Source organism: Astyanax mexicanus, chromosome 22 (genome assembly GCF_023375975.1).
Source record: "Astyanax mexicanus isolate ESR-SI-001 chromosome 22, AstMex3_surface, whole genome shotgun sequence".
NCBI lineage: Eukaryota > Metazoa > Chordata > Actinopteri > Characiformes > Acestrorhamphidae > Astyanax > Astyanax mexicanus.
Genome location: NC_064429.1, coordinates 25,369,459 through 25,387,011, shown reverse-complemented (window position 1 = coordinate 25,387,011; position 17,553 = coordinate 25,369,459). Strand labels below are relative to the sequence as shown.

Sequence of the window (17,553 nt, the reverse complement as noted above, 5' to 3'; positions counted from 1 at the left end):
GGTAAAATAAATCACTTAAGTAACATATTTAAATAAGTAGCAAGACATAAAACACAGATAAGATGAATAAAAGTGCTAAAACAAAAATAAGCCAAAACGCGTAAGAAGAAATGTAAAATAAATCGTCCACAGCCGATAAAACACCCCAGTCACTTACTGTTCAAATACAAGTTTGTATAAGTGAGTATATATAAATACAAAGTATATAAACAAATAAATAATGTAGAAAATAATAATATGTAAATGATATATAAAATATCATAAATACATTAAACACACTAATAAACATTAATTTATTTAAGATGTCTGACCAGAGGAGGATGCCCCCCTTTATATATTAGCCTCAGATATGTATAAATAATTATAATAAAGTGCTCTATCAAAAAAGTGACTTGAGTAGAGGCTGAAGTGTTTATTATGCTCCACACTAAAGTGGAAGCTCTAAAGTATTCAACATTTCCTAAAAAAAAAAAAATATTAAGTAGAGAATGAGAACGAGAGAGATCAGAAGCAAAAAAAAAACTTTAGCAGCAAAATTCACAAAATTCCTCATAAAATCCACAAAAACACAAAAATAAAAATGAATGCTGGCAACATCCAAACAAAAAAGAGTAAAGTGACAAAATATATTTTAAAAATATTTGATATATTTTTGTCCGTATTGAATATGCAACATACACTTTTTTCTTCAAAGTTTTTAAAAAGTTTTGAAATCCTAAATCCACCACTGCCTTTCACTAATTGTTTAATGAGAAATGCAGTCACGTTTAACTTCTATTACACATAGTTGTAACAATGAATCTGAGGGGCTACGTTTAATAGAAAATATATAATAAATTATATTAATTTTATTACATGACTGCTCAGCGTCTGCGCATGCGCACAAGAAACCGTTTGGCGGGTAAATCGGATCGTTAGACAGTAGTCGAAGAGGTGAACCGCTCTAAAACGGGAGGCAATAAACCGGTTCAGTTTTCTGTAAAACGGATTCATGGAGTTGAGTGCTGTTGTGGAGCAGGAAGAGGTGGTTTTAACAGAGCCAGAGAGTGAAGAAGCAGACGAAACATTTTATATGAACAGGTAACAGAGCGCTGTAGCTAAATAACGTTAGCTGAACTAACTCTAGGTTGACTAGCTAACGCTAGTTAGCCTAGCTAGCTAACGCTAACTAACTAATATAGCATAGCTATCTATAACTGCTGACTTTTAACTAGTTACTACGGTGGCCGAGAAAGCCCAGCGCAGTGCAAATTGAAAAGCGCTGCAAAAGCACAAAACACATCCATCAAAATTACAACACAGGCGCAGCAAATAGAAAAACGCGCTGCAAAAAGAAAAACGCGCTGCAAATAGAACCACAACACAACGGAAGTGAGTCACAACACAACGGAATTTTCCCGGGGGACCTTAAAAGATGCTGTACCAGCTGTATACAAAGGACAGTAACTTAAGTGGCAAACAAGCTTCTGAAAAGTAAGTTATGTTTATTACCTGTGATTACCACGGTTGTGTGCATATTATTAAAAGTTCTGCTTCACAAAACGCCTTGTTTGCCACTTATTGTCCTTTGTACACATAGTGAAGTCCGAGACGTTACTGAAGACGCAGCTTAGCTGGTACAGTATCTTTTAAGGTCCCCCGGGAAAATTCCGTTGTGTTGTGACTCACTTCCGTTGTGTTGTGGTTCTATTTGCAGCGCGTTTTTCTATTTGCAGCGCGTTTTTCTATTTGCTGCGCCTGTGTTGTAATTTTGATGGATGTGTTTTGTGCTTTTGCAGCGCTTTTTAATTTGCACTGCGTTGGGCTTTCTCGGCCACCGTAAGTTACGCCTATACAGAAGTATCAAGCATTTTAAAATGTAAATAACTTTACAAACCTATCGAATCTAAGGTAAAATATACTGTACTAGCCAAAAGCTTGGACACATCCCTTCTCATTTAATGTGTTTTCTTTATTTTTTTTTTAGATTTGTTAATGTAAATTTAATTGATATTGAATACTTTATTAAAGCTGTACAGAAATACGTTGAATTATTTTGTTAACAAAATAAAGTTTTTAAGTAGCACATTTATTCTTGAGGACAGATCTGCACACTCTTGGTATTTTAATCTCAGTGTCTTTATGAGGTAGAGTCACTTGGAATAATTTTCTCAGCATCTTGAAGGAGTTCCTGGAGGTGCTGAAAAATAGATGCTGCTTTTCCTTCACGCTGTGAAGCTCCAGCTCATCCCAAATCATCATCTCAGTTGATCAGGTTTAGATCAGGGATTGTGGAAGACAAAAGTTTTTTTTTATATGTTCCTGTATATTTAATATTAATCTACAATGTTACAAATAAATTAAATAGAGAAGAACATTAAATAAATATATAAATAATATATTTTTTATTTCTTGCCTTATTGATGCTCTTAAATGTGTTTAAGAGCATCAGTTGTAAAGTTGTGAAGCGGTAGAGTTTGTATACAGTGAATAGTCCTGTTTGAGCAATGTTATAATCCATATTAGACAAGTCAAGAACTACTCAACTAAGTAAATAAAAAATTACTTAGAAATAAAGGTCAGGCAATCTATAAGGAGCGGTCAAGTTTTAATTATTAAGAATATTCAGATATTGGAATTAAAGTATGAACATTTTTAAATATCCTAAATAAAAATATATATTTTAAACAGTTGACATACCAGCTCATTCATGTTAATGGACTCTCACCTTGCTAAGTAAACACAATAGACGATATCTGTGTCAGAAAGAATGATTTACGGCATTTCATTATATTGTACTGTAACTCAATAACGTGCTTATTGTGCCATACCACATACACTTACCAGTACTGTGTTACATAACTAACTAGTGAATTTATGAATCTAATGTGAAGTTAGACCATATATGGTCATGTAACTGGTCTTTATGTTACACAGATTGTTAATGGTGGGCACAGAGGGAACCCTTCCAGACTCTCCTCACATTAACCCTGGATCCTCTTATGATAATGGTAAGTTGTATCATACTAATGCAAAAATATGATTATCATTCTTAAAAGTGTCTTTTTGTATGCAGTATGCTCAGAGAACTGTAGATATCTTCTTACTCTTCATTCCTTCCAAATATTAAGTGCATGTCAAATTTTGTTTCATTAACTATCACTATTTGTTTGCTAGTAATTTCTCCACAGATTGAGGTTTTGCCCAAGAGATGCCAGAAGAGACTTCTTGAGAACCAACTGGTAAATGAATGTAGAACAAAGGGAACCAACAGACAGTCTAGTTTGGCAAGATGGAAAAAGTGCTAAAATAATAATTGTTACAGGCTGACTTGTTATTACACAAGCAATATGTTTTTTCTCTTAAGTTATGGAATTCTTTATTTTAAATGGAATTTTGTCTACACAGGTTGATGGAAGCCTACTGGTTCATTCAGCATGGTTCGTCATATTCTTATATTTATTCTTCTAATCAGTTTCAAATCAAAGAATCTGTTGAATCCTGCATATACTAACCTACAAATGTTTTTTTTTTACATTTATCAGGGAGGATGCTGTCAACAAGGATGGTGACAATTTAACAAATGTGGATCACATGACAGGTATCTTGGTGCACATAAGAGTAGACCTGTACTGGCAGATTGATATTTGGTAACACTAAGGATCAGTAAAATGGAGGCAAATTTGCTTTAATTCTTTTATGTATATTAATTTAATTATGATTTATTTATGTTATTTAAGTTTCATGATAGGGTAACATTTATAAAGTGACTTTTCTGTTCAGAATAACGTACAACATCTATATATAAAAATATCACATGGTTCACTCAAAAAATTGCAAACTGCTTCCACCTAGTGGTTCCGGATTGGCACTGCTGTAATTATTAAAATGTCTTCCTTTTTTGAATTATTGCATTAATACAGATACAGCGGCACCCAGGATAAAGACTCAGAAAAGGCAAAGAACCTGTACCAAGGTGGCTAATCTTAAACAGTATAAATCCACAGTCACAAACTGCTGTTTTATCATAGTCTGATTAATCAAACTTCCTAATTTATATTCCCTATGACTTGTCACAGAATGTGAGGATAGGGCAGAATACAAGTCCACTCAAATGGTTGCTAAGATCATCCTGCAAGCCTTATCCTCAGCAAAGCGAAGAAAATCAGCAGAAAGGAAAGTCAAAGACAAAGATTACAAAAGTAACTAGTAAAAAGAGGTGAGGTTTTAGAGATCAGCAATAAGTAAGAGGCCCTGAGTGAGTAGTAGCTCTGAGTAACATGTATTTGATTGATTACCTTTAGTTCTGTTCAGGAGTTTATTGACAGTTCCCAAGCTCATTTGTTTATTTTTATGGACTGAATGCTTAGGCAAAATAGCAAGGATTCGTCATCTAAAAAAAGTGTGCCCAGAAGGAGAGTCATCGTATCACATTCGTCCAGAGGGGGTCAGCAGAGTCCAGGGGACAAGCTTTCCAGCAGCTTAGGCAAGTGCATTATTATATAGCAACATAAAATGGAGGAGAAAAAAAAACTTAGTATTCTTGGTATAGTTTTCTTTTAAAGATGATCCACATGCTCTTATGTTTTCACAAATCTAGCAATAAATAAACCAAAGACAGGGAAAGTCCTGAACATGAAAAGCATCCACAAAAGAAATAGATTTGGAGAAACTCGGCTACACACTTCTGCACGGAACGGAGATGTTCAATCTGTAGACAATATGATAAAAGTTGGTGCCTGTGTCAACGTGGCAGATAACGCAGGTACAATAGGTTCTCTACATCACACAATAATTTCTGTGTCTGTGATCTCTCAGTAAACCTGCGTTAATTATGTTTTTTCAGGTTGGACTCCTCTTCATGAAGCGGTGTTGCATGGTCATTATACCATTGTAAAAACTCTGCTTAAAGCTGGAGCAGAAGTAGATCATGCAGGGTACAATAGAATTACTCCCTTACAAGATGCAGTATTGCTTGGCAACCTTGAGGTGTGTTCTTTCTCCCCACAGGCTTTTGTGTCGTTTTGGTCAGTGCCTCAGTTTTCTAAGCTAAAACCTCACATTGGCTTTGCTTTGTAAATTCAGGTTACAGAGCTGCTGCTGAAGCACAACGCTGATCCTTTACTGAAGAATAATAAAGGAGAAGCTGCCATAGACATCAACAAAGATTTAAATGTACAGAATCTGCTAAGAAAATATATATCTACGACCCAAACAATGTGTTTGTCAGGTATAAATGCTTTAACACACATTCAGAGAACATGGGCTCTGTTTTAAACCCTTCGCAAGGCGCATCGCAGTGTTCATCGCTATCTTACACCCAGCTAACTGTCTAATTTCACCCATATTAGTGAATATTAGTGAGGTGTGTTCAAGTAAATTTTTACGCTCATTCCTATCTTTGCAAAGTAAACCTCTGCTCATTACACACACATAAGGACATGCTGCAGCGCACAAAACAAAATTTAATGTAAAAAATAAATAGAATACAAAATAAAATATTACCTGCTCACCATCTTTACCGCGTGAATCCTCCAAAGTCAGAGCGCACCTGGCTCTTAAAAGGAATGGCACGCGACACGCTGATTGGTTTATTCCACGTTACTGCCAAAATGAATCATTTAATGATTAATTAACAGAATTAGTACTTGCCTTTTGCACATTTCAAGCCAAGCACTGCATATTTTTGCATCCTCGTGATACTTGTCTAAAGATTAGTAAAATAGGACTCACGTCATTGAAATATTATTTTTAATGTCCTTTTGTGATTAATTTGGGGCTTGTGTATGTTCTTGTAACAGATCAAAGAGTGCCTATTGCAGAGTCTTGTGTGGAAAGTGGAATTGAGGATTCAGGAAGGAGACATTGTAGAGTAAGTCTTAAATTATATAAATGAAATGATATATAAAACAACAGTACAGTACCAGTCACAGATTTGTACACATTTCTATTATTTTTTCACATTGTAATTTAACAATGAAAGCCTCAAAACTATTAAGAAACACATAATGAATTCTGAGTTAAGCAAACTTGAATTTTTTATTTATTTATTTTTTTTTACTTTTAATTTTTCAGCATAGCCACATTTTGTATTGTTAAGCAAATGTATTTTTTTATTATATTTTTTTTTAACCTGAGATTTTTCATTGTAGCCACATTTTGTATTGTTGATAAATTTGCACACACTCTGTATTTGCACAGTCAGCTTAATATGAGAGTGTCACCTGGAATTATTCCCACAGTCTTAAAGATTCCTTCACTCTGCGGTCACTCTCGATTGGGTTTAGGCTGTGTGATTGTGGAGACCAAACACTTTTTTTGTTTATTGCGTTATTTCACTTTTGTTGTATGTGTTTTTTGTATCCTATAGCAGCCTTTGTTGTAGAGAATAGGAAAAATAAAGAAAAAATGACTGGTACTGTATATGGTATATGTTTATGATTGTATGAACAAGACAGTCATTTACTAATTATCTGGCATCGTCAGTAGTGAGACAAGTTTACTTTACTTTCTAATAAAGGGCACATATTTGTTTATAAAGTGTTTTAGGACATTTTCAAAACATTTCATTGCTATTTTAAAAATAGGATTTTTTTTTCTATTTTCATTTCTTCACTCACACCCAGGAGGCAAGACAATCTGCTGAGAAAGATGAAGCAACAACCAATCAGCAGAGCACTAAAACAGAAGCTTCTGTTGGTCCAGATGCAGAAGATAAAGAAAATGTACAAGACTCCTCCTTTGATGGAGAGGGCTCTTCTAAAGGTACATAAATACAATGGGGATTAGTAGCACAGTTATTTCTGTCTATTGAGTAAAATTTGATATGAGCAGGTTTATATAACTTAATTTAAATGATCATCTTCTCTAAATTCTCCTTTTAGTGTCTCCAGCACTGACTATGCCGCTACAAGAAGGACAAGCTAAAAAGGTGATCCTTGCCGGCTCATTACTGGCACATGATGGCAGTTTACACATTCAGGATCCAGAACATCTTATTCCCGACACTACATCTTCGATGGCCAGTGATAGTGAAAGTGATGTCACTGTGGATTACATAGAGACTCATTCATCATCGCCTGGGCACTGGTTTTTAAGCGCCACTCAGGATTTCTCTGGATCCCTACACAGTTAGTATGAAGCTACTGATTAATGATCTAATTGATTGAGGTTTTATATCCACAATAAATGCATAAATATTAAAGCAATATAGAATTTTTGCTTATGCATTATAGCATTATATGCAGGTTAATATAGTCTTGGGATATTCTGAATTTCTGTTCAGTTTCTAGCTGCCACTTTGTAGGATGTAGGATGCATTATAATCTGCTTTTTTCTTTTGAGTTACATTTTCAAGATTTACCTTCAAAGTGTTGATGGTTGATGTGTTTTGCTCTGTTATCTGAAATTTCCACATTGCTATTATTCATATTATGTATTATTTATTATTGTGTCAGGATGGCCATTTCTTTATTTGCCCTAAATAAAATAATTCATATAAAATATTTTAGTCTCGACTGTTCTTTGGAAAGCTGTGTGTTTTTCTATGTTTTATTGTTGTGTTTTTATTTAATATTATTTGAATATATTCATGATTCTAGGGCTAGTGGCTGAAATTACGAGGAGAGATGCCAACAGCTTAGACGCGGATCCTCATGCAAGTCAGGTGAGTCTCTAATAGGATTAAAAAAAAAGGGGGGGTGTTTTTTTTTTGTTGTTTTTTTTACTCAAATACATATTTTTTTTACTTATGTTTTTGTATATGTATATTTCAGAGCTTGGTTTCAGCTGCTAAGAAAAGTAACCTAATTCGATCTAAAGACTCACAGAGGAATATCACTGATAGTGCATCAAAAAGGAGCTTGGATGGATCCAGAGATGATCAGGAAACTGTGTCAAGAAAAAAGATTAGACGAATCTCTGTGACAAACAAAAACGAGGCATTTTTAGATTACTTACTTAATTTTGATCTTAACAGTGTCTGTGTGGCAAACAGTGGAAGTGGAAATGAAAGCGTAGCCAAAAAAGGATCAGATGGATCTGCTTCATATGCATATGCTTCTCCAATTCACAACAATGTTAGTAAGAATCACCTTACAGCTTCTGCTATTAGCCAAAAAGATACATGTGCTTCCCAGACTCAAATTGACTCGCCTGTAGACAGCAGTGTTTCTCTTCTTGCACCCTGTCTAAATCACCTCAGTGCATCAGATCTAGAAGAACAGCCTATGGTGGGGGAGCCACTAAGGGCAGTGATGCTCTCACCATTACCCAGTACAGGAACAAACCTTGAATCAGCTGACTGTGAATCGCCATCTTTACTTACAGGTACCTATAGGATTCATGACCAGGTACTCACCTGCAGTCCAGAGCCCCATGTTAGACTAAATGTGTTTGAACAGTCAGAAGTAACTGATGAGTCATTAAAAACATCAAGAAGTATTAAAGAAACAAGCAAATCAGTCACATCCTCACCCCAGATGTGTGTTGGTGGAGACATCCGAAAACAAAAGGCTTTGCCACTCCTTAACCTTTCTAGTGGGTCAATCACAAAGGATGACGCAAGTGAATTGTGTCAGACCAACATAGACACTGTGAACAATCTCCCAAGCAATGAAATGCTGTCAAGCTCTGAAGAGACGATCACTCCCAGTCTACATCTGTCCTATGGGAACCTTCTTCATTCTCGGATTGACAAACTAGTCACACCCACCAAACAAGTCCAGCAAAGACAAGACAATAGAGACTCAGTCAACAGTCAACTCAGCTGCACTCAAGCTCCTGCCAGTCCTTCTAAAACTTGTTCCATTGTCAGCACTGAGATTCAGGATGGTGGACAATCAGGGTTAAGGTTAGTTGAGACCATTTTAGAAACAGAAAAGAAAAACACGATCACCCCAGATGTCAATGTTCCTGAACCCTTATTAGTGTTAACATTACCTTGTGCTAAAGATGACAGTACAGATGTTGAAAATGATGATGCTGCAGTTTCTACAGATTCAGACTGCACTGTTGTTGAAGAGCCTGAATCCAATAAGACCACTGACAAAAAGGTTGAGGATGTTGCTGTATGCCAGCTAAACCAAAATGACATCTCGGTGGCCATCATCTCTGATGAAGAACAGTGTATAGAAATGCATGGTTTGCAAAGAGCTCCTGATGCGATTCAGGAACCCTCAGTTTCTACAGATTCAGACTGCACTGCCGTTGAAGAGCCGGAACTGAAAAAGACAACTGATAAAGATGTTAAGAATGTGGCATGCCAACTAAACCAAATTGACGTCCCTGTTGCTATCATCTGTGATGAAGAACAGTACATTGAGAAGCATGGCTTGCACAGAGCTCCTGATGAGCGAGGCACTGGAGAACAAAGAGAGAACACAGCTGACCCACTAGACACAGGGACCTCTGTCAGCATTCTGAGAGACTTGGCACAGAAGCCACTGTGTTTACTTCCAACATCAGATAACAATCAAGAGAGTTCAGACAGTGTCAAAGAACATAATCTTCAGATAGCAGTGGAAAATGAAGAGGTTTCATTTACTGATAAGCTGATAAGCCAGCACCAGAAAAAAACAGAAATCAGCACTTCAGACGTACGGAAAATGTCATCGAAATTCAAGCTCGACAAACACTCCAACAGTGTTAATGCAGGTGACTGCACAACACAACACAAGTTTTCTGCAAATATTTTAATGGAATAAACTTTCAACAGAATTGCAGTATTTAGATAGCGTAAAATATGAGTATGTGGATGTTATTCTTTATGGTTGACACCATAGATTACAGATTACATTTTGTACCATAGTAAAAGAACAAAATATCCTGTAAAAAATATTGAGAAAACGAACCACTGTAGAAATTGTAGAGGAGAGACTTCTGTAAACAGTCTACATCAGGCCTGCAAAAAATGAATAAGCATCAATGTTGGAATGAACATCAACATTCCAGACAATGCTAGTTGTCAAGGTTGTTTTGAGCTTTTGGATCACACCCAACATGTAAAATTCTTGTCATACCCTTTCACACCATTTTATTCAAGGAAGGAAATGTGAATTTAGTCATGATGCTTCTCTTTATGGCAGTGAGTCATGCCTTGTGTTTCAGGATGGACTTCTCTACACAAGGCCACAAGTACAGCTGGTCATGTGGATGTGCTGGAGCAGCATTTGCATGCAGGTGCAGATGTCAAAAGGCCCAGTCCGGATGGTGTCAGTCCACCACATTCTTCCATTTTCTGTAGACACTATGAGGTAAATATTAAATATTTTAATAAATGCAAATGTGTGTCCCACTGTGCTGTCCTCTATGGGTGGTAATGACCTCTACAAACTTGACACTCTCGATCGAGGCAAGTTAAATTGTGTTAAGTTGTGTGCCTTTCCATGAGCACACAGGCCAGGTTTAGCCTGACTCACCTATGGTAGGATCTCATCAATTATACACATGGGTAAAGTCTTTTTACTTTTGATAACAAGCTGATCATTTGAATCAGGTTTTTTTGAGTAAGGGAGCAGCCACAGCATAAAGGGTATATGAAGATCTCCATGACCAGACGAGAACCACTGCTTTATCATGATTAATCTAACAACAGTGGTCTAAAGCCCTAAATGACGGGATTGCTTTCTCAGGGGAGTTTATTTATGACCCACTTTTAGATCTCATTGTATTGGACATAGATACGCCAGACAGACAGAGAGACACACAGAAAGAAAGAAAGAAAGAAAGAAAGAAAGAAAGAAAGAAAGAAAGAAAGAAAGAAAGAAAGAAAGAAAGAAAGAAAGAAAGAAAGAAAGAAAGAAAGAAAGAAAGAAAGAAAGAAAGAAAGAAAGAAAAAAAAGATGCTTTGGGATGGTTATGTTTGTCGCCTGAGAGCAACAGTATGCTGTATAGGCTGGCAATAATATTGTTTATCACGATGATTTCTGGGACGATGTATCATCCACAAAAACTTCTTGTTGTGACAGGCTTATTCTTGGCATTCCTAAGCTGTCTGTTCCTCTGTGGAAACACTTCATGATCATTTTACAAACTACCATCACATGACTTTTGGCATATAAGCGGACATTTTTTAGCTTATCTATACAATAGCCCTCTTATCTGATCATATTTCATATTGCCTTACAAGCAGCATAGCTTCTGTTTTTTTGTTCTTGTTTAAATTATGAAACATCTTTTTCAGCATGACACAAACCCTCATGATAAGCAAGGTTCCGGTTGTTTGCCCCATGAACACAAGCTGCAAGGTAATATTGCACCCATAAGAGACATACAGCACTGTTAGAGACTCATTTTAAGTGCAAATAAATGTAGCCTGTTATAATTTGGTACACTTAAATTCCTTTTTCAGACAATCACATTTGTAAAACACCACCTTCTGCCTTCTGCTCTGAAGGAAACACAAGTGGACACAAAAAGGACAGTTCAGGAAGCAGTGTTTTGTGTGAAGAGATGTTTTTGCCTGTAGGTAGCACAGCTCTTTGTTCTATCTTCATTTGTTCTTTTATTGGTGTTAGCAATGCTACACTCTACTAAGATGTGAATTTAATTATTATTTATTTCAAGTTAACACTTCAGGAAGTGGAAGAGAAGCAGAACGAGATGTTGGCCTGGAGTCTGAATGAGCCTGAGGATAGAGGTATTTTAATCTAATTAATGTTAAAAACACCATTGTATGTGCACACTATGTTTGTTTATTTTTTAAAAGTAGACCATAACTGACTGTCAGGACTAGGAGACTAGGAATATCTGTATTGTTTATTATTGTTAACCCAAAGTTCACTCTATTCAGCTATAGTGGTCTATCCTGTGGTTCCTGATCATTGAAGAACAGTGGGAAAAAGATTATTTAAAAAAGTATGTAGAGAAACGTACAGAGCTATAGATAAGAAGTGATCCCATGTGGAAAGTGGAGCTGGTAAAATGGACTATGACAGTAAAGACGAGAAGCTGGCATTAATATTATGGATAATAGATCTATGTACACTATATTGCCAAAAGGATTCACCCACCCATCCAAATAATTGAATTCAGGTGTTCCAGTCCTTTCCATGCAGACTGAGGAGCTCTCAACAGCTCAGTGAATTATCCCAGCATGGAACACTGATAGGGTGATGCCACCTGTGTACCAAGTCCAGTACCAATGTCCTCACTACTAAATATCCCAAAGCCAACTTTTATGGTTACTGGTATTATAACAAAGTGGAAGCGACTGGGCACAAAAGCAACTTGCTCTGTCAGCATCAAAAAATGACAGAGCGGGATCCGTAGTGTGCAGATATCACCAACGTTTTGCAGAATCAATTACTACAGACCTCCAAATTTCATGTGTCCTTCAGCTCAAAAACAGTACAATGTAGAGAGCTTTATGGGATGGGTTTCCATGGCCAAGCAGCTGCATCCAAGCCTTACTTCACCAAACACAAGACGAGCACATACTTTTGTCAATATAGTGTATCTATGAGATAAAATTAAATGAATGTGGTGGATTTAGATTTAAATTCTTCCCTTTTGTAATTCATGCTCCTTATTGTTTTGTTGCATTCAGACAGATTTACTGTCACCCTTTTAGAAACACAGACAGTGTTGAATAATGTGTTCTTCAAACAACATGTAGAGAAGATTCACCTAAGTAAGGAAGCCAGGTGAGTACATACGCACTGTTCATTTATAATATAAACACATGTAGAAACAACAGTGATACAGATACTGTATGTAACTAAGTAAATATATTTGAGGCTTCACTTTACACACTCTGAAGTACACTCCCTGTCAAAAAAAATTGTTGCACCCAGAAGGTATCAACCGAAAGGAAAGAGGAATTAAACTCGATGGGTAGTCTTGGTGCCAGACAGTCAAGGAGCGACGGGCAATGGGTCATCTTCAGTGACTAGTCTTTTGTTTTTGTCTTGGTGGAGGCAACCAACAATGATTTACAAGTCTAGAGGGCTTGATGTAATGTGGGGTCCAAATTTTGAACCATGCCAAATCACATTTGATCATCGGTACATTGCAGAGGTGTGGCTCTGCAATCAGTGGCCCGACGTTTTCTAAATGCATAGTCTGGTGTACTGTTTCAACAGGACAATGCTAGTCCACATACTGCTCCATTCTCAGGAGCTTCCCATTAAGACACATATTGGATTAGCTTTTGGTTAGGCTATCAACAATCTACACATTCTGCATAATATGCAGGAACTGCATGAAAATATTCAAACTACTTGGGATGGATTATCGCTGGTCCCCATTAGGAACCTCTCTCTCTCTCTCTCTCTCTCTCTCTCTCTCTCTCTCTATATATATATATATATATATATATATATATATATATATATATATATATATATATATATATATATATATATATATATATATATATATATATGACCAAAAGTTGTTTTTTTATATATATTTTGAATAATCTTTCTCCTGGGTGCAACTATTTTTACAACCTTTCACAGTCTGTTTTTAAAGTAAATCTGAGGTGCTCGATTTTATCAAAATATCTGATTTCATTCCAGGACAACACCTAATTCTATCCATGATGGTCAGCTAAGCCAGGCTCTGTTGGACTTTGCCTCGCGTCACAAGTACTTACTCATGCTTCTCCAGAAGCAGAATGAACTGCTCAAGCATAAATTGAAGATGTCCACAGACCAGCACTGTTCCAGCTCCAATACCTCAACAGAAATATCAGCACTGAATGATCCAAAGCATAGTCTACCTGACACTGACCAGGATGAGGAACACAGTAATGTGTGTCACCATAATTATTCCACTTCCAATCACTCACACCTGGAATCACAGAGTGTTACCTCAAACCTTGCTTGCCCTAGTTTGCTGTCAGAAAGGCCTGCAACCCCTGATGATAATAGGATTTCGAGAGGTCTAAATAGGAAGGGAGTTATTCAGCCAGAAGATAATACTTTGGAAGTGCCACTAATGGTAATACATTTTTAATTACAAGAGATAACTATTATTATCCTCTGTCATGACCGCATAGCCCTTTAGGAAGATCTATTTAAAGGTTATTAAGAATAAGGTGTGTCTTTCTTTCTCTTTATCTCAGGGTTCCAGCCAAGAGTCCTCTCTTAAGCACACCAGAGGCAAAACCTCCAGTGCTGCAAAGCACAAAGTCAGCTCTGTTCTTTATTCAGAGCCATAATTGCACATGCACATGATCTTTATTGGTGCACTACCAGCAGTTTATTGAGATAAAAGCAGGTTTAAAGGCACAAGGTCCTTTAGTATAGGGTGTGGGCAATAGCCTATTACTACTGCTCCCTGCACCAAGCCTACCTACCTGTCAGTGCTGCTCCCAGCAGAGTCCAGTAAAGAGCATTTATGTATGAATAATTTAATGCTGCACTGCAGAGCTATCCCAGCAAACACATAATAATGGCATTTACATAATAACAGTTTGAGGTTGTTCATTAAGAAATTAAGATACAGATTAGATACAGAACTTACACTTGTATGTACAAAGTATGTAAAAAAATATATATATGTGTGTGATATTTAATTTTGACAGGTGATGACACGTGGATCAAAGACACCAAAGGATTGCTCATTAACTGCAGTTTTCAGTTCAAGAAGTGGACCACAACAACAGCAAGTGCATGCACCAGGGCTCACTTGTACCAGATCTTCTGCAGAAGGTGTTGCATGGCTAAGAAAGTAGTACATACACTGTGGTTAGAAGATTCTTTCATGTGTTCCGATCCTGTACTCACTTACCCCGCCCAAAGCTTTACTTCCTACACATTAAACCTCAACATTTCTGATGTAAACAACGTACAGAGAGAGTCAGAAGCTGCAGGACAACATTTTATGTCAGAACCGAAAGGGAAACATAATTAAAAGGAGCATTACATTACATTGTATTTAGCGGATGCTTTTAACCAAAGTGACAAATAATGATATACATAAGCAAGAGTAAAACATTTATTAAGGTTTGAAAGAGACCAGAAGAGTATCATTGTGATGGAGGAAAAGATGAGGAATAAGGTTAAAAATTGTTCGTTTGTTAAAGGTGTTTGGAGAGTAGAGCTCCAAATGGTCCAGCGGGCTAAGCGCTGCCACTGTGATCAGGATATCATCGGTTTGAATCCTGTTCATGTAGTTTTCCATCAAATACCAGAGCCTGAGAGAGCACAATTAGCTTTGCTCTCTCTGGGTAGGTAAATGACACTCTCTCCCCACATCACTCCAAAGGGTGATGTTGGTCAGCACAAGGCATCTGTACGCCCATGTGTCTGAGCCAATTCGCCGTGCTTTCCTCCAAGCGCGCTGTGATGCTAAGTAATTGAAAAGAGGTGATTGCTTCACCTGTATCTATTCTTCCCCCTCCTGGTGTTGGGGGTATCACTAGTATTAATGAGTGTGTTGGGCAATTGTGGGTTAGGCAATTGTCCTTGTAAATTAGGGAGAAAATGAGTGTTTAGAATGTAAGTGCTTATTGAAGAGCTCCGTCTTTGGAAGGTTCTTGAAGTAGTTCATGAGGGACTGTCAAGCTCTGGTAGCAGTAGGTAGTTTGTTCCACGATTGGAAAGCTAGGTAGAAAGAAAGTCTTGATTGCTTTGTGTGAATGTTTGGCTAAGCTAGGCAATGTTCACTGGAGGAGTGCAGAAGCCAGGAGGTAACATAAGCCTTTGGAAGCAAATGAATGTAGGAGGGAGCCTGCTCCTTTATCACCTTATAGGCAATCATTAGGGCTTTAAATTTATTACGAGCAGCAACCAGTAGACGAGCTCAATGAGCAGTGGGGTGATCTACCAAATACTCCAGAATGTAATGAGTAAGGGGGCCTATATATTACATCATGGCCGTCATCTTGAAAGCTGCCACATTTCATTTCTAAGATATAAAGGGTGTCCTGACTGTTGACTCACTCTGTATAATTGGCCAAGGCCTTTACCACCTTTATAATCCTTTCCAAGAATGAATAGTTTTTTTTTTTTTTTTTTTTTTTTAAATAAATACTGTAGTTCAGGCTGGACAATAATTCAATATCAATATTTATTTCAATAACAAATGTTCCAATAATGGAGATATGCTTTTAAACACTTTTCAGATGTTTTAATGCACATATTTACAGAATATAAACGGTCACTGTTTACTGTTCATTAGATGGAGCATTACATAAAATGAATATGTAAATAGATTTTTCTAAAGCGTATTACAGGTTCGAACATCCTTTGTGGCTATTTTCAGTTGTTTTCCTGTGACTTTTACATTGATATTGGAACTAGATTGTATTAGCTGAAATTGAGATTGGATTTAATCAAATACGGATTAAGGACAGCAAAATCTTTTTTGGCAAAAGAAACCATTAAGAGCATTCGTTCCATCCGCCTGATCCGTGATGAAGAGTTTCTGCCTTGCTACCTGATGGACAGATATTGGAATTTATTTATACAGAGTGAAGACTGGGTGTTTTGAATGGTTAATTGTTATTATGATTGTGATATTATACTATGATGTAAGAAAGAAGTCAGAACTATTGTTTTTGTCATTGTAAGTAAATACATTATTACTTAAAACAGTTCTTATTTAGGAGATAATAGTTACTGTCAATTGTCACTCCTTGTTTGACAATTAAACTGTTTGATTGTAGAAACATTGAGTACATGTATTCATTCACTGATCATACTTAACAGGGAAAAACTGAGTTTAATTTAGTATGTAAGTGAAAATACATGATTTTTGTAAGTATCATACAGAACTTTTGGACCCTATTTTTAGTGTACAAACAGTTCTATTTATGTTAAGATAGTTTTGTGTAAAGTACAGGTATCAAATGCTTGCTTTACATGCTTGCCATATTCATTTAGCCCCTTTAGTGATATTAAAAAAGTTTTTACATTAAAAACTTAAGGTAAAAGGTATTACATTTAATTTATCCATACTTGCAGATACCCTGTGTCTCTAAACCACCAAGAGCATACTTGATTCCTTCTGTTTAATTGGTTGGTGAGTCTTGAGACAACTAATGATGTGCTTCTGCTTTGCTGGAATGAAAACCACTTTGTTAATAAGATTGGACACTCCTGGCCTAAAAGATGTAATACAGATGTAAAAGCTTCTGTAATGACAGAATGGGCCTAATTTTAGCAATCTATAGGCGAGCTGTTAACTGTTCAGCTTAATTTAGGATGTCTTTGCTTTCGTAACTACATAAAAAACACCTTGTGCAGCTCGAAATGCGCAAAAGGCGTGTACTAATTCTCTTAAATATTCATGGGTGTGTTTTAGGCGTAATGTGCAATAAACCACTTGCTAGGTGATCTCTAATGACTGTTGTCATGGTTTTATTGGTCATTGACGCACATGTTTTCATTTGCCATGGTAGCAGTACGCTAAAAATTGACCAGAGCACACCTCACTTCAAGACCTCCACCCCTATCAGCATAGATATATTCCTAAACTCTGTAGCTATTTTAATGGTGCAAGCAGAAAGATACCAAGAATATGTAAAACATTTGGTTGATGCTGCTAAACAACATAGAAGGGAGAATCAGAACTGGCTCAATACTACCAATGTAGTACACTACATGTGGTGTTTTACAACATTAA

At 36.6% G+C, this 17,553-nt stretch overlaps 1 protein-coding gene across 5 annotated transcripts; it reads left to right on the top strand.

Moving 5' to 3' along the window:
- Positions 1-876: 876 nt before the first annotated feature.
- On the top strand, positions 877-15,957 carry ankrd31 (ankyrin repeat domain 31). 5 transcript variants are annotated; one of them, XM_049470729.1, is made up of 24 exons: positions 877-1,080; positions 2,917-2,990; positions 3,157-3,221; positions 3,388-3,419; positions 3,525-3,580; positions 3,903-3,955; positions 4,059-4,198; positions 4,350-4,465; positions 4,580-4,744; positions 4,826-4,968; positions 5,065-5,209; positions 5,781-5,851; positions 6,606-6,744; positions 6,864-7,109; positions 7,581-7,645; positions 7,755-9,633; positions 10,087-10,232; positions 11,162-11,225; positions 11,375-11,442; positions 11,545-11,617; positions 12,527-12,623; positions 13,500-13,923; positions 14,048-14,113; positions 14,510-15,957. In XM_049470729.1, the coding sequence occupies exons 1-24, from the start codon at positions 992-994 to the stop codon at positions 14,657-14,659; spliced, it is 4,566 nt and encodes a 1,521-aa protein (XP_049326686.1). In that variant the 5' UTR covers positions 877-991; the 3' UTR covers positions 14,660-15,957. The 5 variants fall into 5 exon arrangements, with proteins under 5 accessions (XP_049326686.1, XP_049326685.1, XP_049326684.1 ...); XM_049470728.1 differs by having other exon boundaries at positions 11,330-11,442; positions 12,551-12,623; XM_049470727.1 differs by having other exon boundaries at positions 11,330-11,442.
- Positions 15,958-17,553: the final 1,596 nt, after the last annotated feature.

Excerpts from the sequence above, each read along its gene's own strand:
- ankrd31 (XM_049470727.1), top strand. The coding sequence starts at position 992 with ATGGAGTTGAGTGCTGTTGTGGAGCAGGAAGAGGTGGTTTTAACAGAG. Across the intron at positions 3,581-3,902 it reads AAATGTGGATCACATGACAG|ATACAGCGGCACCCAGGATA; the intron begins GTATCTTGGTGC and ends GCATTAATACAG. Across the intron at positions 4,199-4,349 it reads AAAGTAACTAGTAAAAAGAG|GCAAAATAGCAAGGATTCGT; the intron begins GTGAGGTTTTAG and ends CTGAATGCTTAG.